This window comes from Aotus nancymaae, unplaced genomic scaffold, assembly GCF_030222135.1.
Source record: "Aotus nancymaae isolate 86718 unplaced genomic scaffold, 86718_ANA_hifiasm-v0.15.2.pri h1tg000011l, whole genome shotgun sequence".
In the NCBI taxonomy this organism is placed as follows: domain Eukaryota; kingdom Metazoa; phylum Chordata; class Mammalia; order Primates; family Aotidae; genus Aotus; species Aotus nancymaae.
This window is the reverse complement of record NW_026988422.1, coordinates 21,961,098-21,986,724: the sequence shown is the minus strand read 5'-3', so window position 1 is coordinate 21,986,724 and position 25,627 is coordinate 21,961,098. Positions and strand designations below refer to the sequence as shown.

The 25,627-nt window shown below is 36.9% G+C and overlaps 1 protein-coding gene across 9 annotated transcripts in view; it reads right to left on the bottom strand.

Moving 5' to 3' along the window:
- The window catches only part of STXBP5L (syntaxin binding protein 5L), a 440,807-nt gene that overhangs the window by 15,831 nt on the left and 399,349 nt on the right, over positions 1-25,627 (bottom strand). For all 9 annotated transcript variants that reach the window (XM_064374676.1, XM_064374677.1, XM_064374680.1 and 6 more), the window contains 2 exons: positions 16,954-17,193; positions 1,279-1,639 (listed from right to left, as the gene is read on the bottom strand). In XM_064374676.1, the coding sequence (XP_064230746.1) occupies positions 1,279-1,639; positions 16,954-17,193 (601 nt within the window). The remainder of the gene's footprint in view (positions 1-1,278; positions 1,640-16,953; positions 17,194-25,627) is intronic.

The following is a 25,627-nucleotide window of genomic DNA, read 5'->3' as shown; positions in this document are numbered from 1 at the left end:
ATTTAACAATCTCCATTATTGTTCACAACCAATCAGCTTTGCACTCAATAAGTTTCCCTTACACCTGTTCCCTCCTTGCCTTCAGTATAGACACCATTTCAGTTCAAAAGCCTATCTCAAGCTTGCCCTCCATGTGTATATCCTAACACATAGAGAAGGTTAATTACCTTCTTAAAAGCTCATTGCCTATTAATTGATTAATGTCAGACTCAGCTTGACATTCAAGGTCCTCAACAATTTGCTTTAATCTACCTCTCCAGGTTACTTGCCTCTCCACAACTCTTCTTTTATAATACATGTTCAACTATGCTATGACTTTGAACTCTGGGAACTTAAGTTGTAGCTAATCCCATATTTCCTCTGTTGGAATTTACATTTTCTTTTTGTTCTAATGTCTGTGTATCTGTCTTATCTCCCCAGTTAGACAATGAGTTTCTTAAGGATTAGGACCATGTTTTACTAATTTTTATATCCTTCACAGACCTAGTACAATGCTTGTCTCAATAATTTTTGGAAATAAGTGAGATATTAAAAAGAATGGCAGTGACTTCTATATGGTATATGTTTATGAGCTATTTACGGAATTCATAAAATCATTAGGTAATTTTTTTTGTGTTATAAGTTTTATTTAATTTCACTAACAGCAGAATGAAATCTCTTGGGCGATACCTTATTTTAAAAGTGTCTGATAACTTTTAGTATATTGTTCAGTACTGGTCTCACTCTTCCTACACTTGTAACCTCAGGCAAATTGTGTAACTTTAATTTATTAACACATGTAAAATGGAGGATGAAAATAATACTTTATTTTCCTATGCCCTAGAGAAGTTCTAAGATCAAATGAAATTCCATATGTAAAATTCTTGGGTGAAGTATGAAACTTAGGAAAAGTAAGAGTTAACTTCTTTTCCATTTAGCTTATTCATCTTTTATTTCCAGTACTTAGCATCGCATCTGGGAGATAACATATCCTTAATAAATATTTGTTAAATGATTGAAAAATCATTCTTTTCTTATATCTCTTTATAGCAATTAAAAATATATTTCACTCACAATGCCAAGCATTTTTAGCAAAAAAGAAAAACCAAAAACCAAAACAAAACACAAACACCCCAAACTCTCATCAAATTGTTGAACAATAAAACATTCAGAAACATAATGAAACAATAATCTCAGGTTGCTTCTTAATAACATCTTGGGCATAACACATATACTTTTTAGAATTGTACCTTTTTGTTATTGTTGTGATTACCAGATAATTTATAAGAAGGCAAGTACCTCATTATCATGATATGTCCATTAGCACAAAAGCAGGCCAAGCAGGCACTGTTACACATGACCACCACATTTGCTTGCAGTATAAAAGATGTCTCCGTGATGTTATGAACGTAAAGGCAAGTCTGAGAAGGCAGTGAGAAGACTTTGGCTTGTTTTTCTGAGCAGATTATTGTATACTGATGATCTCCTATTTCTTGGGATGCAGACGATGAGTTCATTACCAGTTTCCTTCTCCAAGATTTTTCATTTTCATCTATGTTGTTTGGATCCCTCCAAACTTCATATGGAGGTTGCATTAATCCGCCAGTTCGATCCATACAGGAGAATGTTAGCACAGCTCCTTTCAATGAGAGGAATGTACCTATAAAAACAATTGCACATCACTGACATGTCAATTTGTTCTAAAGCATCTATGGGCAATTAAAGTTTTACATTGTGACAATTTATACCTATAGAGTCATAATATTGCACTAATGTATATGAATTAGTAGATTTGTGAGTTCATCTAGTATAACAAGTTGGAATCATAGAATGTTAGGTCTAAAAGGAGCTTAAGATATCAACTGGTCAAACCTTCTCATTATATTTAAAAAAAAGAAAAGAAAAAACAGACCCAGAAAAATTATGAAAGTTTAGCAAGTAAGGTCAGATTTTTCTGATTCCTACTCCAGGATTCTTGGGTTCCCCTTTAAATCCTTTTATAAAAAAGAAAATTTTAAACATGTACAGATTTTATTTATTGAAATAACTTCAGCTGAAGAATAATCACACCATCTTATTCCATTTTCTTTTTTCATAGGCTAATTTGCTAGAAAATGCTTGATTTTTCTTCAAAATTGAACACTTATGAAATTTCAATATCTAGAATTCATGATGGCAATTTTAATCATATAAAAATGACAAAAAAACTACCTTCAACTCTTAGGCAGGCTTTTGATCTTTACACAGAAAGGGGTTTTACTCACCTGGATTCTCCAGGGTTGACAATGAATGTATGCCAGATTTATGTCTACAGGTGATTTTCACCAGTCTTGGAGGACAACACACTATAAAGCTTAGGAGGTAGTTTGGGCTCTATTGATCTTTGGATATTTCCAGAGTTTTCCCTAAGTAGTATCCTATTTGCCCTTTCTTTCCTTTGTCCTTTTACGTTATGCAGAGAGTATGTTAGCTTAGACTGATATGCCTCAAGGGTGTACATGCAACAGAGACTTGAAAAGGAAAGGGTGACAGAAAAAAATATATTCATTTAGAAAGTCCATATAAAGACCTTAAAATGTATCAAATTGAAAAGAGTATATTGGGATGATTTAATATCTTAGTTGTGTTTTTAAATCCACTTTAAAACTAAGAAACCTATAAACGTATATGAGGGAAACTGAAGAGGCTAGGGGATTAGAAGTTTAGGTACTGCATTTTAAGGATCAAGGGATAAAAGAACATCTCTCCCAATCTCCTATGAAGGAAAAATGCCAAAAGCTATGAAGAATTATTTAATTAAAATTAACCTAGGATTGATCCTGCTATTCAGTAAAACCAAATTTTCTTAACTACTTGCCATAGAAAGACTTTTCTGAGTATGTCTTTGCATCCTTGATTTGGAAATGGCTGACAGTAGGTTAAAAAGACAAGAAATCCACATTTTGGAAGCCATTTTACTTATCCTCATTCCATACAAGCTGTCAGCATCGAAATGAATTTCTCAATAAGCTGCCCTTGCAAAAACAGCTGCTTTGTTTCCTAATTTGTGGTCATAAATGCTTTGGTTATATTCTGTTCATTAGGTTTATACAGGGTTTAGGGTTTCCAAACAATGTATTATTAATCTTTTAGGATTTTTTCTTCAATCTTTACTGACTGGAAAAAAACTCAAGTAAATCTAAATTATAAGCAGCTACTACTACTTCAGAAGGTACAAAGTAAGCTTAAATTTAAGGGCTTCAATAAGAAAACCTTATTCGGTCTACCATAAGTAATTCACTACACAATTAATTAATTAGGACTTTCCTCTTAAAGAGATCTCACTGGCTAGGAGTGAACTTTACTCCAGCTTTCCCAAATAACCAGCCTTGCCCACTACAACTTTATTCAATCAACACATATAGTATGAAAGACATATTTGTGTTCTAGGCCCTATTTTAGTTATAGGCAATACAGTAGTGAACAAAACAGACAAAAGTCCCTGCCTTCATAAAACTTACTTTCTACGGTAGAGATAGATATTATGTCTGATAAATAAGTAATCATATGGGATATTAGATAGTAATAAGTACTAAGGAAAAAATCAAAGGAGAAAAGAAGATAGAAATTATTGGGGAAAGGTGGTTAAATTTTAAATAGTGTTATAGACTGAATGTTTGCATCCCCTGCCAACTCGTTGTAAAAAAATTCTTATGTTAAAGCCCTAACCTCTACTATGGATCTATTTGAAGATGGAGCCTTTAAGGAAATAGTTAAGGTTAAATGAGATCATAAAGGTATGGCTCTAATCTGATAGAATTAGTGTCCTTTTAAAAAGAGATACCAGAGCACATGCTTCCTCTTTCTCTCCACCTCCTAATGTGTACACAAAGAAAAGGCCATGTAAGCACACAGCAAGAAGGCAGCCATCCGCAAACAAAAGGAAGAGCCCTCACTAGACATCTACCCTGTTGGCACCTTGAACTTGGAGTTTCTGTGTCCAGAACTGTGAGAAAATAAATTTCTGTTGATTAAGCCACTGAGTCTGTGGTATTTCATTATGGCAACCTGAGCAAACTAATAAAGAAGGGAAGGCTTCTTTTCATCATCCTGTGGGAATTACGGTTCAGGAAACCAGCACAAAATATTGATATTCTATGATTGTTGTAATAAATTATCCTTTGTCTCTGATCCAGGAGTTTCATGTCTTCTATCAGCACCCGTGAAACTGGAAGACTAAATTTATTAGCTTACAAGTAGAATAAAACCTCAGATTCTTCATAGATCTTGACTTTCTAGAATACCAAGAAGATTCATAGGAGGTAAGATCAGAGAGATAAAGTAGAGCTAGATCATGTAGGTTTTTTTAGGATATGGTAAAGACCTAGACTTTTACTTAGCATGAGATGTAAGGATTTTGAGAATGGAAGTGATATAATCTAACTTTCATTTAACAGCATCACCCAACCTCCTGAGCATATCCTAAAGGAAACCAAGGCTGGAAGAAAGGAGAGCAGTGAAGAGGTTAGTATAATAGTCTAGGTGAAAAATGGATAGAGGCTTGCTTGAACTGTGTGGTAATAGTAGAGATGGTGAGCAATGTCAGAATCTGAGTATATTGTAAAGGTTGTGCCAGCAGGATTTGTTAACAAATTGAATTTAGGGTGTGAAAGAAATATAGGGGTCAAGAATGATTTCAATGTTTTTGACCTGAGAAACTGGAAGAATGGAATAGATGTAGGAAAATGTGTGAGCAATGAGAGGAATACCAGGAGCTCAGTTTTGAACATGTTAAGTTTGAGATACCAAACATCCAAATGGATGTCAAATAGCTGGATATATATTAGAAATTTGGGGATAGGTCCAGACTACAAATATAAATGTATGAGCCATCAGATTACAAATGACATTTAAAGGCATGAAGCTGGCTGAATTCATCTAGTGCTTCAATACAAAGAGAAAAATTTCAGAGAATCAGTCTTGGGGCATTCTGGTTTAAGTTCACTGAAATGGAGGAGGAACAAGCAAAGGAGATTGAGAAGGAATAGCTAGAAGGTAGGAAGAAAATCAGGAGAAAATAGCATTCTAGAATTTGAAGTGTTTTAAGGTAGGAATGGTAGCCTTTATAATACATTGCCAGAGAAATGACCAAGAATTCCTATTTCCTTTTCTGCTCTAATTTTTCCCTTAGTATTTATTACTAACTAATATCCCATATAATTACTTATTTATAACATACAGTATCTATCTTTACCATAGAAGGTAAGTTTACTTTTGTCTGTTTAATTCACTACTATATTGCTTATGACTAAAACAGAGCCTAGATCCATTGTTTCTCTTTTTTAATAGAAGAGATGACAATATATTTACATAACGATTCAGTAGAAAGAAAAACATTTATTATAAACGAAACAAAGGAAAAATTGCTAGATTGACATTCTTGAGTAGGTGAAAGCTGGTAGAGTCTAGTATATAAGTGGAACCTAGTGTATAAGTAGAGTCTAGAGTATAGGTGGAGTCTAGTGAATAACTACCATTCAGTTCAGGCAAGCCTCTATTCATTTTTCATCCATATTATTATATTAACCTCTTCACTGCTCTCCCTGCTTGCATCTTTGATTCCCTTTAGGATATGCCCAGGAGATAGAATGATTCTGTTAAGTGAATCACCTAGTTAGAAACTTAGTTTAGTAATTGTAGTAGGAGAGAATATGCAGGCCATGAAGATACAAGCAGATAGGTTGATAGATGTCATGATAGCTATTGACGTTTTTATCTGATTGTTTCAATTTTCTCAATGAAAGAGGACACATGGTGATTGCTGAAACTGAAAACAGGAAAGTAAGTTTTGGAGGTTTGAAGAGACTAGATAAAATATGTAATTGTTAGCCAGGCATGATGGCATGCCTGTAGTCCCAGCTACTCAGGAGGCTGAGATGGGAGGATTGCTTGAGCCTAGTAGTTCAAGGCTACAGTGAACTCTGGTTGCACCACTGCACTCCAGCCTTGGTGACAGTGCGAGACCTCATCTCTACCAAAACAAAACAAAACACACACACAAACAAAAAACCAAAAGGATACACAAGAAAATATGCAATTGTTGTCCAGGAGTAACAGGGGCAAGGACTAGGAAAATATAACGTGATTACCTAGCAGTATAAGAGCCCATTTGAAGTTAGTGATGATTTATGGTAAAATGAGACAATTTAGTGTGGTTATATAATTTTCTCTAGCCATAATCAGCTACATGAGCATAGAAATAGGATAGGTAGAGTTGAATTTAACCAGGTTTGAGATTAAGCTGAACAAGCATGACAAAGCAAAGAAAGCAAAAAAGAGGCAAGAGAGATAAAAATGCATGAAATAAAAGCATTACAGAGCTTGGCTGTGAAATTTAAGTTAGAAAGCGGGAACATGAACGGGGTGAATGACAATGAAAGTGGTAGAATCACTGGATTAAGGTTCCAGAGAGGCTGAAGAATTATATTAAAGTTGGAGTCCTAAGGAGTCTAAGCTGAGATATTTACTTTCCCTTTCCCTCATATACATGTTTAAACTTTAACTGTCTCTCAACTTCCACAGAACTTCTCAATTCCTATCTAGAATGTAAGCTTTCTGAGGACAGAACTTTGTATGACTTTGCAATTGCTTTATCTTCAGTGCTTATTATGATATCTGGACATGTCATATGCTCAACAAATATTTGTTAACTTCTTGACTACTCACTCCAGTTCACACTTAATTATGGATTTTTAAACTCCTATTTATATTATATATTCAGGATCAGCTACACAATTTGTGGGCCCAGTGCAAAATGAAACTGTACTAGGCCCACAAATTACGGCAGCCTTTTTGTTCAAAAATTGGGAGAAGAGGTACCATTGAAGGTGGTAAATTATAAAGCTTTTTCTTTCTTCTGTGGTCTATCTCTTAAGTGCTTTTATATTTGCTATTTGATATTCTATGTAAAGAAAAGTTAAAATTTAAAATTATTAACATGATTTTTTATTATTCATCTTTAAAATATTTTATATGAGAACCTTTAACCTCTATTTGGAACTGTAGCAAAAACACAATAGCTAGTCCACAGAGATATGAAATGATTATCCACATGGAGTTGGCCATAAGAGACAAACCAGTCAGTCTCAGGAAGGTTGGAAGGAGGAAGACAGGGTCCTCTAAGTCTAGACTAGACCTGAGGGAGCACATTCTTAGGCATGGGGATGCCTCTTTGAGCTTGAGAATACTTGTAGAATGACTGCAGACCTTCACAGGCATCTGGGGGTCTCACCACATGACTTGAATTACTTAAGCACACTTGAGTCTGATGGCTGCCAAGTTTCTCCTCCGGACAGCAATAGATCCCATCCTGCCACCTCAAACCATAGAAGATGGGTGACTCCCAGAAAGTCTTTAAAATGGTTTGCTAGGAAGTGCTAGGTACCTGGAACAAGACTGGTTAAGAGGCTCAATCTAAGACATGGCCTCTGGTTGGCTGACCATATGCCAGAGTCACCAATTGATATCAACTCAGTATAAGTATGGTTGCCTCCATGCCCCAAAATGTCACCATGTGCCTGACCCTGACCACCTCTATCTATACTGAAGACTTTAACAGGAGTGGAAAGTGAAGGTACAATGCCTCTTTCCCCACACACTAGTCATCACCTGCATGAGTGGTAGGTGGGAGGTATGCTGCACATAAGCAGAGGCTCCAAGCCTCTGGTGCACGCTCCATTGTCTCATTGATCTTCACTTACAAAGCATACATCAAAAGATAAAATTATTAAGAATTTTAAGACTTTAAGAGCAGAGGGCGTTCTGGGAGCAGAACCCTGTGCATCAGTAGACAAAAGGGGCAAGTAAGGTTTAATTTGTAGAATCAGCATATCTGGGAACTTGTTAAAAATGCAAATTCTCAGACCCTACCTCAGACCTACTGAATCAGAAACTTTGGGGGTGGGGCCCAGTAATCTGTGTTGTAATGAATCCTTCAAGTTATTTTGATGCAGGCAAAAGTGATAAATAATAGAATAGATAAATAATCTCTAGGTGTGTTCCAATTCTAAATTTCAATGATTTAATGCACTTCAAATTATCATATCATTAATAAGAATTTGTTGTTGGGACAACCAAAATAATTAAAGTGAAAATATTCCTTAAAAAACAGAAACAGGCATTTCATAGTTAGGAGGTTTCTGATTACTGATTCAATTTTCCAAGTACTTGTGGTTCTGTTCAGACAATCTATCTCTTCAAGACTCAGTCTTCATAAGTTGTATGTTTCTAGGAATGTATAAATTTCTTCTAGGGTATCTAGTTTGTTGGCATATAATTGTTTATAATCGTCTCTTATGATCCTTTTTATTTCTGTGGCATAAGCGGTAATATCTCTATGTACATTTCTGGTTTTATTTTAGTCTCTCTTTTTTCTTAGTCTAGCTAAGGGTTTATCAATTTTGTTTATTTTTTTCAAAAAATTAACACTTAATTTTGTTAAAAAATGGGCTGACTTGAATAGACATTTCTCCGAAGAAGATATGCAAATGGCCAAGAAGTATATGCAATGATGCTCGCTGTCACTAATCATTAGGGTAATACAATCAAAACCATGACCTCACATCTGTTAAGATACCTATTATCAACAAACAACCACAAAAACGAGTGTTGGCAGGATGTGGAGAAACCACAACCCTTGTATGCTGTTGCTGGGAATGCAAAATAGTGCAACTGCTATGGAAAAAACTATGGAAGTTCTTCAAAAATTGAAAAATAGGACTACCATATGATCCAGCAACCCACTTCTGGGTATGTGTCCCAGGATCAGGATGTTGAAGAAATACATACTCCTATGTTTATTGCAACATTATTCACAATAGCAAAGATGTGGGAATAACCTAAATGTCTATCAACAAATGGATGGGTAAAAAAAAAATTGGTATACACATACAACGGATTATTCAGCCTTAAAATAAAAGAAAATTATGCAATATACAACATAGATGAACCTTGAGGACATTAAGTGAATGAAGCCAGTCACAGAAAGACAAACACTGTATGATCTCACTTATATAAGGCATCGAAAATAGTCAAATTCCTAGAATCAAAGAATAAGATTACTAGGGGCTGCCGGGGGACATGAGGAGTTGCTAATAACATAGTGGAAAATTTCAGTTATGAAAGATGAATATGAGTTCTAGAGATTTGCTATACAACATTGTACCTGTCACTAATAATACTGTATTGTTACACGTAAAAGTCTGTTACAGGGGTAGATCTCATGTTAAGTGCTCACATCAGCATAAAATTTTAGAAAAAGAAATGAAGTGGAACTAACACTTGTTGAGTATGCTTTATGTGCTAATGTTTACTTATATTATCTCATGAAGTCCTCCCAACAAAAACTTAGGTGAAGCCGTCTTGGATTTTTTATGATGCTGCAGCCCACAGAAGTTAAATAACCGTTCCAAGTCATCAAAATAGAAATTGGCAGAGCTGTAATCTAAACTCATGGCTTTCTGAAACTAAGAATTATGTACTTTTTTTTGTTTTATTTGCTTTGGCCTCTCAAGAGATAAGAACAAACTGCAAAGTAAATAATTCCGAAACTTTTTTCTTTTTCTTTTTCCTGACTATACGCATGGAGAAAAACGCAAAAATATATTATGAATGACTAAAGGTTTAGCAGGAACAATTTAAGGTATGTATCATACTCATCTGTAAGACTATGCTTTTGAAAAACTCAGTCTTAATTAAAATTCATAATCTTTAATTTCCTATTTGTTTGAAAAAACTTTCATCATTTTGAATTTATGTTTCCACAGTCCAAGATTATTTATTCTGTTTCAGCCTTTTCTTATGTGAAAAAGAAGAGTTTTGTTTTGTTTTGGGTTTGGTTTAGGCTGAGAAAAAGATGTAAAATTGCTAATACCTCAAGACCACATGCCCAAGTACGGATGTGTGTAACTGACAATCTTTCAATGTTTGCCAGTCACACATCTAAAGGGTAACTTACTATTTCTGCTATATTTAGATAAAGAAAATACTGCACATATACACCATGGAACACTATGTAGCCATAAAAAAGGATGAGTTCATGTCATTTGTAGGGAAATGGATGAAGCTGGAAACCACCATTAGCAAACTAACACAGGAACACAAAATCAAACACTGCATGTTCTCACTTATAAGTTGGAGTTGAACAATGAGAACACATGGACACAGGAAGGGGAACATCATACACTGGGGCCTGTCAGTGGGTGGGGGCCTTGGGGAGGAATAGCATTAGGAGAAATACCTAATGTAGATGACAGGTTGATGGGTGCAGCAAACAACCATGGCTCACGTACACCTATGTAACAAATCTGCACGTTCTACACATGTATCCCAGAACTTAAAGTATAATAATGATAAAAAAAGAACTATATATCTAGTTCACCAACTTTTCCCAAAGAATGATAATTGATTTTTTTTTCATCTATCTGTATAAGAAGGGGCTCTATTCTGGCAAAAGTCTGAATTCATGCCAATAACAAATGACAAAAGAATAAGTGAAGTTTTGTTTTTGATAGTACCTGGAGGGAATATCATTTTTATTCAATGAATTTTAAAAATCCAAAAATACTTTAAAACCCTCAACAAACTAGACATAGAAAGAATATGCTTCAAAATAATAAAAGTCATACATGACAAACCCATAGCCAATATTATACTAAACAGGGAAATGTTGAAAGCATTCTTCCCAAAAACTGGAACAAGATAAGGATGTATACTTTCACCACTCCTATGCAATGTAGTACTGGAAGTCCTAACCAGAGCAATCAGGCAAGAGAAAAAAACAAAAGGCATTCAAATTGGAAAAAAAGGAAGTAAAATTATAGCTGTTCACTGATTAGATGATCTTATAACCAGAAAACCCTAAAGACTCTTTCAAAAGACTCCTAGATTTGATAAATGACCTCAGTAAAGTTTCAGTATATAAAAGTCAATGCATAAAAATCAGTAACACTTCTGTACGCTAATAATGATCAAGCTGAGAACCAAAAGAAAAACTCAATCCCATTTATAATAGCTATTAAAAGATACCTAGGAATACATTAATCAAGGAGATAAAAGATCTCTACATGGAAAATTAAAAAACACTACTGAAAGAAATTGTAGATGATACAAACAAATGAACAAACATCCCATACTCATAGATTGGAAGAATTAATATCATTAAAATGACCATACTTTCCAAAGCAATCTACAGATTCAACAGTATTCCTATCAATTTACCAACAGTATTCTTCACAGAATTAGAAAAAATAATACTAAAATTCACATAGAATCAAAACAGAGCCTGAATAGCCAAAGAAATACTAAGCAAAAAGAATGAAAGCTGGAGGTATCACATTACCTCATTTCAAATTATACTACAAGGCTATAATAACTGAAACAGCAGGATAGTGGTATAAACATAGATAGATAAATGGAAGATAATAGAAAACCCAGAAATAAAGCCATATACCTATAATTAAATGATCTTTAACAAAGTCAACAAAAGCATCCACTAAGAAAAGAACATTGTATTTAATAAATTGTTCTGCAAAAATTGTGTAGCCATATGCAGAAGAATAAAACTGAACCCATATCTCAACATATACAAAAAGTAACTCAAGGTGAGTTAGAGACTTAAATATATGACCTAAAACTATAAAAATGCTAGAAGGAAACCTAGCAAAAACTCTTGCGTGGACGTTGGCTTAGGTGAAGAATTCATGACTAAGACCTCAAAAGTAAATGCAGCAAAACTAAAAATAGACAAATAGGACTTAATTAAACTGAAAAGCTTATGCACAGAAAAAGAAATAAACAACAAAGTGAACAAACAACTTGAGGAATGGGAAAAATATTTGCCAACAATGCATCTGACAAAGGGCTAATAATACCCAGAATCTACAAGGAACTCAAGCAACTAAAAAAGGAAAACACAAATAACCCCATTAAAAAGTGGGCAACATCAATGATAGACTGGATAAAGAAAATGTGACACATACACATCAAGGAATACTATGCAGCCATGAAAAAGGATGAGTTCATGTCCTTTGCAGGGACATGGATGAAGCTGGAGACCATCATTCTCAGCAAACTAACACAAGAACAGAAAACCAAACACCGCATGCTGTCACTCATAAGTGGGAGATGAAAAATGAGAACACATGGATACAGGAAGGGGAACATCACATATTGGGACCTGTCAGGGGTTGGGGGGATAGGGGAGGGATATCATTAGGGAAATACATAATATAGATGACGGGTTGATGGGTGCAGCAAACCACTATGGCACATGGATACCTACGTAACAACCCTGCATGTTTTGCACATGTATCTCAGCACTTACAGTATAATTTTTTAAAAAGTAAGCAAAATACATGAACAGGCATCTTTCAAAAGAAGACATAAAATGGCCAAGAAACATAAAAAAATGCTCAACATCATTAATCATCAGAGAAATGGAAATTAAAACCACAACAAGATACCATCGTACACCAGTCAGAATGGCTATTATTAAAATTAACAAACATAGACATTGACAAGGATGCAGAGGAAAGGGAACACCTATACAGTATTGGTGAGAATGTAAATTAGTACGACCTTTATGGAAAGCAATATGGAGATGTCTCAAAGAACTAAAAATAGAACTACCTTTTGATCAAGTGATCCCACTACTGGGTATTTACACAAAAGAAAAATAATCATATCAAAAAAGACAAAAGCATGTATATGTTTATTGAAGCATTATTTACAATAGCAAAGTCATGGGATCAACCTAAGTGTCCATCAATGGACAACTGGATTAAAAATGTAACATATATATGCCATGAAATACTACTCATCCATAATAAAATGAAATCATTGCCCTTTGCAGCAATGTGGATGCAGTTGGAGACTGTTATCCTACATGAAATGACTCAGAAAGTAAAAAACTGCATGTTCTCACTTATAAGTGGGAGCTAAACAATGGGTACACATGAATATATGGAATACAATAATAGATACTGATAAGTCCAAAAGTTTAAATATTGAAACCTATAAACGGGGAGTGTATATGTTGATTATTCTGCATGAGACCTTTATTTTTCTTGTTAAGTCAAATATAATGATTATGTTTAAGTATGTTATTGCATTAGTTATATTGCAGTTTATAAGAGATAAATTGTGTGAATTTCAAAAGTATATTTGAAATATACTCATATAGAAAGGTCTTAACTAAATAACACTAATAAAGTTTTTCATCAAAGTTTAGACTTAGGATTAAAAATAATATCCTTCTAATTTCAATTAAATAATTTCCAGACAAAGCCTATTAAGCAGTTTTGTGTTATATCTGTAAGACAGCACATTAACCCATTTTCATATTTATGTAATTTACTAGTTCTTCATCAGAGAAGTGGAATTTAAAGGAATTGAATGCTGGAAAATAAGTTTGACTTAGGGAGCAAGGCTGGGACAACTCTAGAGTAGACAGGGTAGAGTAGACACTGAATTTCCAAAAATAGAAATGATGGAAATAATACTGGTATATGACCAATATGAAGGCAGTGAGTAAAAGGGATCAGAAAAAAAGAAATTGAGATTTTGGAGGCTATTTAGGTATTATGATAGCTATTAATTAAATTTCTGTTAATATTCTGTTAACAGAAATGAAAGAGTGGTAAAAATAACTAGTTTGGAAGTTGATATGCTTTGGATGTTTGTCCCCTCCAAATCTAATGTTGAAATGCTATCGCCAAGTTGGAGGTAGGGCCTAATGGGAAGTATTAGCTCATGAGGATGGATCCTTCATGAATGGCTTAGCGCCATTTCCTTGGTGATTAGTGAGTTCTCTCTCTGTTAGTTCACATAAGATCTGGCTGTTTAAAATTGTGTGGTACCTCCCTACTTTCTCTCTTGCTTTTGCTCTTGCCCTGTAACGTGCCTGTTTCCCCTTTGCCTTCCACCATGATTGGAAGCTTCCTGATGCCTCATCAGAAGCTGAGCAAATGTCAGAACCATGCTTCCTGTACAGCCTGAAGAGCTGTGAGCCAGTTAAACCTCTTTTCTTTATAAATTACCCAATCTCAGGTATTCCTGTATAGCAATGAAAAAGCAGCCTAACACTGAAGTAAAGAGAATAAATTTATTCTGGAAAATCTTGATTTTTATCATGAATTTAAATCTTGAGTTTGATTATGAGGCATATATATATATTACAAAGCAGTGCTAGGTACTTTGTATGGCAGAACTGATAATTATAGAATAATTTTTAGTTGGCAGCATAAAGAGTTAAGTAGAAATAAATAAAATTTAAAATGAGTTTTAACAAATTTCTCAATGAGTTGCTAGTGGGGAGTAAAATTCCTAGGGGAGGAAATGAGGGGTGGGAGAGAGACAGAGAAAGGACAAGGTTTGCTAGTGGCAGAATTTTCATTTTTGTTCCTTTATGTTTTGATTTTTACAATTATAAAATTTTAAATTTAAGACCTAGATCTTGAGAAAAAACAACAACAACAGTGTTTTGCATCACTGTCAGCACTGACAATGGAAAAGGGAAATGCCCCTGAATCCAAACCTTCTTTAATGGTTTCCATAAGCTATGGCAGCAACCATAATAACATAAACATTACCCATAATAGTTCCCATAAGCTTGGACAGTGACTCATGTGTATAGGAAAGAAACTAGATATTGTATGGAGGGTGAAGACTGGACAACTATTACAGACAATAAGAGCTCTGAAAGAGGAAGCACAAAATTTTCAACTTTAAATTTAAACTGGCTTTCTGTCACCTTTATCTTTTCTTACAATTCTATCCTCTTTTCTTTGTGTTGCCATAAATTATGGCTCTCATGTAGGCTTTCTTTCTTGTAATGGTTAATTATAGAACAAATCTGGGAACCCAGACTCATAGCTTTACATATACCTTTTTTTTGAAAAATTAATAGAGTGTGTTTTTAAGAGCAGTTTCAGATTTCAAGAAAATTAAACAGATAGTATAAAGGGTATACCCCTTTTGTCACTTCCTTTATTATTAATATCTTGTATAAATGTGGGATATTTGATTTGATTAATGAACTAATTTATTATTATTTTTTATTGAGACAGGATCTCACTCTGTCACCCAGGCTGGAGTGCAGTGGTGAGATTACGGCTCACTGCATCCTCATCACCCTAAGCTCAGGTGCACATCAGGATGCCCGGCTAAGTTTTAAAAATTATTTGTAGAGATGGGGTCTCATTATGCTACCTAGACTGGTCTCAAACTCTTGGGCTCAGGCAATCCTCCTACCTTGGCCTCCCAAAGTGCTGGGATTATAGGTGTGAGCCACTGCACCCAGCAATTAAAAAAAATAAAATAAAATTTTTTTTGATAGTGACAGGGTCTCACTATGTTTTCCAGGCTGGTCTTGGATTCCCAACCTCAAGCAGTCTTCCTCTCCCAGCCTTCCAAAGTAAGAGATTATAGGCATGAGCCACTGTGCCCAGCCAATGAATTGATGTTGACATATATTATAAATAGTGGTAACTAAAGTCTTAAAAGAATAGTGACATAGAGACTTGGAGAAGATAGCTTCCCATTAAATCTCCTTAAATAGATAAGGAAAAAGTTTTCAAATACTTACAAAATAATGCCAAAATTTAAATCTATACTTATTTTGTATTTTGCCATCATTTTTGATCTAAGTATTTGGGCTAAAAATGACAAAGAACTTCCCTATAATATTGAGAGATCTGCTTTATTAGTCAAGGGATTGCTTATTTCTATGCTTGTGATACAGAAAACCACATTGGTTAGAATATGTCTAATTAGGACATTGTCTTTCACTTCGTGCTTTAAGCTTGTATGACGGTGGAAGTTGATTGTACCTTTAAACTTGTGAGGAATGCCTGGTATGTATTAGCTGCCCATATGTATAATCTTTTATTGAGTTAAAGAATAAATTGAATTAATAATTAATAATTCATTATGATCTCACTGATTTGACTCCAACTAACTCACAAGTCAAAAGAATTGTGTATATTTCCTTATAATTAGGAATACAGTAAAAAATATCTTCTCATTGTGAACTATATGTTAAAATGATCATCATGATTAACTTTTAAAACACAAATCTGAATTTGCCACATTAGCAGAGAACTGACTATTCTACCTACAATTTTGTCATATGAACTTAGCACATCAGTCAAAGAAAACACAACTGTAACCTTCTATATAATATATATCCTTTTAAAATAAAGCCCCTATCATACAGATTAATGAATTTTCTTTAACTTAAAAACTATCTGAAAATGTCTCATATAGGAAACAGGGAGACAATAAAATTAGTGATAAGAACAAATTAGGAATAGCAGGAGGAATCACACTCATCTCTTCTTCAAAAAGAAAAAAGGTAATTCAAGGAGGAAGAGAATACAACATATGCTTGGCAACAATACTTATAACATTGGTTGAATTCTCTAGGCACTAGTAAGAAAAGGAAAGAAATTGTGTGGCATGCCTTTGAAACAAGATGGGAAGATTATAAAAGACTTTAGAAATCCACCTTAGGTCAGACAGCTTCTAGCTTAATTATTCTGAGGTCTTCAAGGATAATGTAAAAATACTCACATGCTCTAATCTGGCATGGAACTTTGGATAAATGCTTCAGTTTGTTAAAAATAAATTTAAGTTTTGCATTAAGGTTTTCCTCAGTGCTTTTCAGAAACTTATTTCTCACATCATTGTTTAAGTTGGCACTTTCACAACTTACTGCCAAAGAAATGCTTGTACTCTTTTACCCCAAAGGAAAGGTATGTTACAATATGACAAATGTTGGGATGGTATATGATGTATAAAATTCTTAATAGTTCCCATGTGCAGAATACTTATACTCATAACCTTTGCTCCAAATCAATACAAATTTATGTTTTATAATACCTTATATGTAAATTTGAAAAAGTAACAGTGAATGAATGAATAAATACAAACTCTTACCACTTGGCAATACCACAACCGGCTCTGTAAATCTTTGTTCATCTGCTAATGGTAGGTTGAGGGAGATAATTACCACCATTCCCAAACTGGTTCCAACAAACAGACAAGGAGAGATGGTAGAGTCATTTTTCCGTGCAAATGATTCCATGAAGTATAGTGCTGTAATTGCTTCTTTAGAATCTTTGTCAATACTGGAGATGCTAGAGCTTCTAGAACGATTATAGGAATTTTCTCGGTTTTCTATGGAAATAAATAAAAAAACCCACAAAATTGTTAGTGTATGTCCATGACAAGTAAGGTCAGATTTAATGTATAAAAACCAAAATTAGAGGCTGGCAAGATGGCCAAATAGGAACAGCTCCAGTGTGCAGCTGCCAGTGAGACTGATGCAGAAAACAGGTGATCTCTGCATTTCCAACTGAGGTACCTGGTTCATCTCATTGGGACTGGTTGGACAGTGGGTGCAGCCCAAGAAGGGCAAGCCAAGGCAGGGTGGGGCATATTTTCACCTGGGAAGCACAAGGGGCCAGGAAAATCCCTCTCCTGGCCAAGGGAAGCCATTAGAGACCGTCCCCTGCACTCCAGCCCAGATACTGTGCTTTTCCCATGGTCTTCACAACTCACAGACCAGGAGATTCCCTCTGATGCCTACAATACCAGGGCCCTGGGTTTCCAGCACAAAACTGGGCAGCTGTTTGGGAAGACACCAAGCTAGCCAAAGCAGTTATTTTTTTCATACCCCAGTGGTGCCTGGAACACCAGCATGACAGAACCATTCACTCCCCTGGAAAGGGAGCTGAAGCCAGGGAGCCAAGTGATCTGGCTTGGTGGTTTCCCTCACCATGAAGACCAGCAAGCTAAGATCCACTGGGTTGAAATACTCACAGCCAGCACAGTCTGAGCTTGACCTGTGACATTCGAGTTTGGTGAAGGGAGAGGCATTCACCATTGCTGAGGCTCCAATATGCGATTTTAACATCACAGCTGGGAAGTTTGAACTGGGTGGAGCCCACACAGCTCAGCAAGGCCTCTGCAGGCAGACTGTGTCACTAGACTCCCCTCTTACTGGGCAGGGCATCTCTGAAAAAAGGCAGCAGCCCATCAGGGACTTATAAATAAAGTCCCCACCTTCCTGGGACAGAACACCTGGTAAAAGGAGGGGTTGTGGGTACAGCTTCAGCAGACTTAAATGTCCCTGCCTGGCAGCTCTGAAGAGAGCAGTGGATCTTCCAGCACAGCATTCAAGTTCTGATAAGGGAAAGACTGCCTCCTCAAGTGGCTCCCTGACCCCATGTATCCTGACTGAGAGACAAATCCCACTAGAGGCCGACAGACACCTCATACAAGAGAGCTCTGGCTAGCATCTGGTGGGTACCTTCTGGGAAGAAGCTGCCAGGGGAGGAAACAGGCAGCAATCTTTGCTGTTCTGCAGCCCCCACTGGTGATTCCCAGGCAAGAAGGGTCTGGAGTGAACCTCCAGCAAACTAAAGCAGACCTTTTTTATTTTTTTAAATTGCTGGGTGCAGTGGCTCACATCTATATGACAAGAGCAGAAGGGTTTGACTGTTAGAAGAAAAACAAATAAACAGAAAGAAATAGTTTCAACATCAACAGAAAGGATGTCCATTCAGAGACCCCATCCAACGGCCACTAACTTCAAAGACCAAAGGTTAATAAAATCCACGAATATGGGAAGGAACCAGCACAAAAAGGCTGAAAATTCCAAAAACCAGAGCACCTCTTCTCCTCCAAGGGATCACAACTCCTCACCAGCAAGGGAACAAAACTGGACAGAGAATGAGTTTGATGATTGACAGAAGCAGGCTTCAGAAGGTGGGTAATAACAAACTTCTCCAAGCTAAAGGAGCATGTGCTAACCCAATGCTAGGAAGCTAAGAACTCTGAAAAAAGGTTAGACAAAATGCCAACTAGAATAACCAGTTTAGAGAAGAACATAAATAACCTGATGTAGCTGAAAAACACAGCAAGAGAAATTCATGAAGCACACACAAGTATCAATAGATGAATTGATCAAGCAGAAGAAAAAATATCACAGATTGAAGATCAACTCAATGAAATAAAGTGAAAAGACAAGATTAGAGAAAAGAGAGGGAAAATAAATGAACAAAGCCTTGATGAAATATAGGATTACGTGAAAAGACCAAATCTATGTTTGATCAGTGTACCTGAAAGTGATGGGGAGAATGAAACTCAGTTGGAAAACACTCTTCAGGATATTATCCAGGAGAACTTCCCCAGCCTAGCAAGGCAGGCCAACACTCAAATTCAGGAAATACAGAACACCACAAAGATACTCCTCAAGAAGAGCAACCCCAAGACACATAATTGTCAAATTCACCAGGGTTGAAATGAAGGAAAAAATGCTAAGGGCAGCCAGAGAGAAAGGTCGGGTTACCCACAAAGGAATCACAGGGGATCTTTTGGCAGAAACCCTACAAGCCAGAAGAGAGTGGGGGCCAATATCTGACATCCTTAAAGAAAAGAATTTTCAACCCAGAGTTTCATATCCAGTCAAACGAAGCTTCATAAGCAAAGGAGAAATAAAATCCTTTATGGACGAGCAACTGCTGAGAGATTTTGTCACCAACAGGCCTGCATTACAAGAGCTCTGGAGGAAGCACTAAACATGGAAAGGGACAACCATTACCAGCAACTGCAAAAACATACTAAATTGTAAAGTCCACTGACACTATGAAGACACTGCATTAACTAACAGGCAAAATAACCAGCTAACATCATAATGGCAGGATCAAATTCATACATAACAATATTAATCTTAAATGTAAATGAGCAAAATGCCCCAATTAAAAGACACAGACTGGCAAATTGGTTAAAGAGTCAAGACCCATTGGTGTGCTGTATTCAGGAGATGCATCTCAAGTGGAAAGATACTCATACACTCAAAATAAAGGGAAGAAGGAATATTTACCAAGCAAATGGAGAGAGAAAAAAAGCTGAGATTGCAATCCTGGTCTCTGATAAAAGAGATGTTAAGCCAACAAAGATCAAAAGAGACAAAGAAGGGTATTACATAATGGTAAAGGAATCAATGCAACAAGAAGCGCTAACTATCCTAATAATATATGCACCCAATACAGGAGCACCCAGATTCATAAAGCAAGTTCTTAGAGATATACAAAGACACTTAGACTCTCACACAATAGTAGTAGGATACTTTAACACCCTATTGTCAATATTAGACAGATCAATGAGACAGAAAATTAACAAGGATATCCAGGAATTGAACTCAGCTGTGGACCAAGCGGACCTAATAGACATCTATAGAACTCTCCACCCCAAATCAACAGAATATACTTTCTTCTCAGCACCACATTCATCACATTTACTCTAAAATTGACCACATAATTGGAAGTAAAACACTCCTCAGCAAATGCAAAAGAATGGAAATCACAAGAAACAGTCTCTCAGACAACAGTGCAATCAAATTAGAACTCAGAATTAAGAAACTCCCTCAAAACCACACAGCTACATGGAAACTGAACAACCTGCTTCTGAATGACTATTGGATAAATAACAAAATGAAGGCAGAAATAAATAAGTTTTTTGAAATCAATGAGAATGAAGATACAATTTACCAGAATCTCTGGGACACATTTAAAGTAGTGTGTAGAGGGAAATTTATAGCTCTAAAAAGAAAGGAAGAAAGATATAAAATTGACACTGTAATGTCACAATTAAAAGAACTAGAGGAACAAGAACAAACAAATTCAAAACCTAGCAGAAGACAAGAAATAACTAAGATTAGAGCAGAACTGAAGGACATAGAGAAAAAACCCTTCAAAAAAATCAATGAATCCAGGAGCTGGTTTTTAGAAAAGATAAACAAAATAGACAGACCACTAGCCAGATTAATAAAAAAGGAAAGAGAGAATAACCAAATAGATGCAATAAAAAATGATAAAGGGGATATCACCACAGATTCCACAGAAATTCAAACCATCATCAGAGATTATTACAAACAACTCTATGCACATAAACTAGGAAACCTGGAAGAAATGGATAAATTCCTGGACACTTGCCTCCCCTCAAGCCTAAACCAGGAAGAAGTCAAAACCCTGAATAGACCAATAACAAGGTCTGAAGTCAAGGCAGCAATTAAGAGCCTACTACCCAGAAAAAGCCCAGGTCCAGACTACTAGCCAGACTAATAAAGAAGAAAAGAGAGAAGAATCAAATAGATACAATAAAAAATGATAAATGGGAGAAGATCCAAGATAGTCAGTTAGGAGCAGCTCAGGACTGAAGCTCCCAGTGAAAGTGCAGAGGGTGAGTGGACGCTGCATATCCAGATGGATTTTTATTGCCCACAGACCAGGAGATTCCCAGGCGGAGGAGTCCCATGGGTCGCCAGTGCAGCTGTTTTGGCTGGCGTGGCTGTTCTGCTGGTGCCCTGGCGTAGCAGTTCCTGGTGCAGAGTAAATGGGACTGGGTCCCCTTTTAGCTAGCAAGTGGAGCTCCAGGAAGGCAGAGTCACCCATTCATCTGATTAAAAAAAGGGGACTGAAACAGGGAGCCAGGCCAGGAGATTCCTGGGCAAAAAAGCATCATGAATCTCAGCACTGCTGCTTCAGCTGGTGCAGTGGGTCACTGCACAGGAAATCACACAGATCCCGGTGCCTTTTCAACAGGCAACTGGAACACCTGGGAGAGAGTCGACTGTTCAACTAAACAAAAAAAGGCTCTGAGGCAGGGAGCCAGGTGATAAGGCTCGGCTGGTCCCACCCCCACAAAAAAAAAACCAGCAATTGGAAATGCTCTGGGTTAAGTTTCACAGCAAGCACAGCTGAACCTGGGACGGTCCAGCTCTGTGTGGGAGGGGCGTCGGCCATTTCCAAGGCACTCCACCACTATGGAGGCAGTCCACCATTGCTGAGGCAGCCTGCCATTGCCGAGGCAACCCACCATTACAGAGAGAGTCCAACATCACAGAGGTGGGCCACCATTGCTGAGGCAGTTCTAACTACACCCATATGAACAGGACTACAGGGAAGATCACATGGCAGGTGGGTGGAGCCCACAGCAGCTCAGCAAAACCTCTTCAGGAAGACAGTGACTAGGTTGCCTCCTTGCTGGGCAGGGCAGCCCTGAAAAAAAGGGCAGCAGCACAACAGAAACTCATAAATAAAGCCCTAACTCCCCAGGACAGAACACCGGGGGAAAAAAAGGGGTTTATGAAGTTCTGCTGCAGCACACTTAAATGTACCTGCCCAGCAGCTCTGAATGAACAACAGAGCTTACAGCTCAGCACTTGAGCTCCTATAAAGGACAGACTGTCTCCTCAAGCAGCTCCCTCACCCCAGTATATCCAAAGAGTCACCTCATAAAGGAGAGCTCAGACTAACATTTGGCGGGTATCATTCTGGGACAAAGATAGCAGAAGGAGAAACTGTTAGTAACCCTTACTGTTCTGCAGCTGCTGCAGGTGATCCCCAGGTAAGCAGGGCCTGGAGTGGACCTGAGAAGTCCTACAGCAGAGGGGCCAGACTGTTAGAAGGAAAACTAAGAAACAGAAATAACTTCATCGTCAACAAACAGGATGTCCACTCAGAGACCCAATCTGAAAGTCAGCAACTACAAAGACAACAGGTGGATAAATCCACAAAGATGGGAAGAAACCAGTGCAAAAAGGATGAAAACACCCAAAACCAGAACACCTCTCCTCCAACAAGTGATCACAACTCCTCACCAGCAAGGGAACAAGGCTGGATGGAGAATGAGTGTGATGAATTGACAGAATCAGGCTTCAGAAGGTGGGTAACAAGAAACTTCTGTGAGCTAAAAGAACATGTTCTAACCCAATGCAAAGAAACTAAGAACCTTGACAAAAGATTTGACAAAATGCTAACGAGAATGGACAACTTAGAGAGGAATATAAGTGAATTGATGGAGCTGAAAGACACAACAAGAGAACTTAGCAAAGCATGCACAAGTTTCAACAACTGAATTGACCAAGCAGAAGAAAGGATATCAGAGATCTAAGATCAACTCAATGAAATAAAACGAGAAGGCAAGATTAGCGAAAACAGGGTAAAAAGGAATGAACGAAGTCTCCAAGAAATATGGGACTATGTGAAAAGACCTAATCTACATTTGATAGGTGTACCTGAATGTGACGGAGAAAATTAATCCAAGCTGGAAAATACTCTTCAGGATATTATCCAGGAAAACTTCCCCAACCTAGCAAGGCACGCCAATATTCCAGTCCAGGAAATACAGAGAACATCACAAAGATATTCCTCTAGAAGAGCAACCCCAAGGCACATAATTGCCAGATTCACCAGGGTTGAAATGAAGGAGAAATAGCTAAGGGCAGCCAGAGAGAAAGGTCAGGTTACCCACAAAGGGAAGCCCATCAGACTCACAGGAGATCTCTCAGCAGAAACCCTACAGGCCAGAAGACAGTGGGGGCCAATATTCAACATTTTTAAAGAAAAGAACTTTCAACCCATAATTTCATATCCAGCCAAACTAAGCTTCATAAGTGAAGGAAAAATAAAATCCTTTGTGAACAAGCAAGTACTCAGAGATTTCATCACCACCAGACCTGCTTTACAAGAGCTCCTGAAAAAGGGACTACACATAGAAAGGAAAAACCAGTACCAGCCACTCCAAAGACATACCAAATGGTAAAGAGCATCAACACAATGAAGAAACTGCATCAACTAATGGTCAAAACAGCCAGCTAGCATCAAAATGGCAGCATCAAATTCACACATAACAATATTAACCCTAAACGTAAATGGACTAAATGCCCCAATCAAAAGATACAGACTGGCAAATTGGATAAAAAGCCAAAACCCATCAGTGTGCTATATCCAGGAAACCCATCTCACATGCAAGGATGCACAAAGGCTCAAAATAAAGGGATGGAGGAAGATTTACCAAGTAAATGGAGAGCAAAAAAAAGCAGGAGTTGCAATTCTTGTCTCTGATAAAATAGACTTTAAAGCAACAAAGATCAAAAGAGACAAAGAAGGACATTACATAATGGGAAAAGGATCAATGCAACAAGAAGAGCTAACGATCTTAAATATATATGCACCCAATACAGGAGCACCCAGATACATAAGGCAAGTTCTTAATGACTTACAAAGAGACTAACACTCCATTGTTAATATTAGAAAATTAACAAGGATATCCAGGACTTGAACTCAGACCTGGAACAAGCAAACCTAATAGACATTTACAGAATTCTCCACCCCAAATCCACAGAATATACATTCTTCTCAGCACCATATCACACTTACTCTAAAATTGACCACATAATTGGAAGTAAATCACTCCTCAGCAAATGCAAAAGAATGGAAATCATACCTGTCTATCAGACCACATTGCAATCAAGTTAGAACTCAGAATTCAGAAACTAACTCAGAACCACACAGCTTCATGGAAACTGAAAAACTGGCTCTTGAATGTTGACTGGATAAACAATGAAATGAAGGCGGAAATAAAGATGTTATTCAAAACCAATGAGAACGAAGACACAACATACCAGAATCTCTGGGACACATTTAAAGCAGTCTCTGGAGGAAAATATATAGTAATAAGTGTCCACATGAGAAGCAAGGAGAGATCTATAATTGACACCCTATCATCAAAATTGAAAGAGCTAGAGGAGAAAGATCAAAAAAACTCAAAACCTAGCAGAAGACAAGAAATAACTAAGATCAGAGCAGAATTGAAGGAGATAGACAAAAAAACCCTTCAAAAAAAGCAATAAATCCAGGAGCTGGTTTTTTGAAAGGATCAACAAAATAGACAGACCACTAGACAGATTAATAAAAAAGGAAAGAGAGAATAACCAAATAGATGCAATAAAAAACTATAAAGGGGATATCACCACAGATTCCACAGAAATTCAAACCATCATCAGAGATTATTGCAAACAACTCTATGCACATAAACTAGGAAACCTGGAAGAAATGGATAAATTCCTGGACACATGCCTCCTCCCAAGCCTAAACCAGGAAGAAGTCGAAACCCTGAATAGACCAATAACAAGGTCTGAAGTCGAGGCAGCAATTAAGAGCCTACCACCCAAAAAAAGCCCAGGTCCAGATGGGTTCACAGCCAAATTCTACGAGACATACAAAGAGGAGCTGGTACCATTCCTTCTGAAACTATCCCAAATAATCCAAAAAGAGGGAATCCTTCCCAAATCATTTTATGAGACTAACATCATCCTGATACCAAAACCCAGCAGAGCCTCAACAAGAAAAGAAAACTTCAGGCCAATATCCATGATGAACATAGATGCAAAAATCTTCAGTAAAATACTGGCAAGCCGATTGCAACAGCACATCAAAAAGCTTCCACCATGATCCAGTACGATTCATCCCAGGGATGCAAGGTTGGTTCAACATATGCAAGTCCATAAACATAATTCACCACATAAACAGAACCAAAGACAAAAACCACATGATTATCTCAATTGATGCAGAGAAGGCCTTCGACAAAATTCAACAGCCCTTTATGCTAAAAACCCTCAGTAAACTAGGTATCAACGGAACGTATCTTAAAATAATAAAAGCTATTTAAGACAAACCAACAGCCAATATCATACTGAATGGGCAAAAACTGGAAGCATTCCCTTTGAAATCTGGCACTAGACAAGGATGCCCTCTCTCACCAC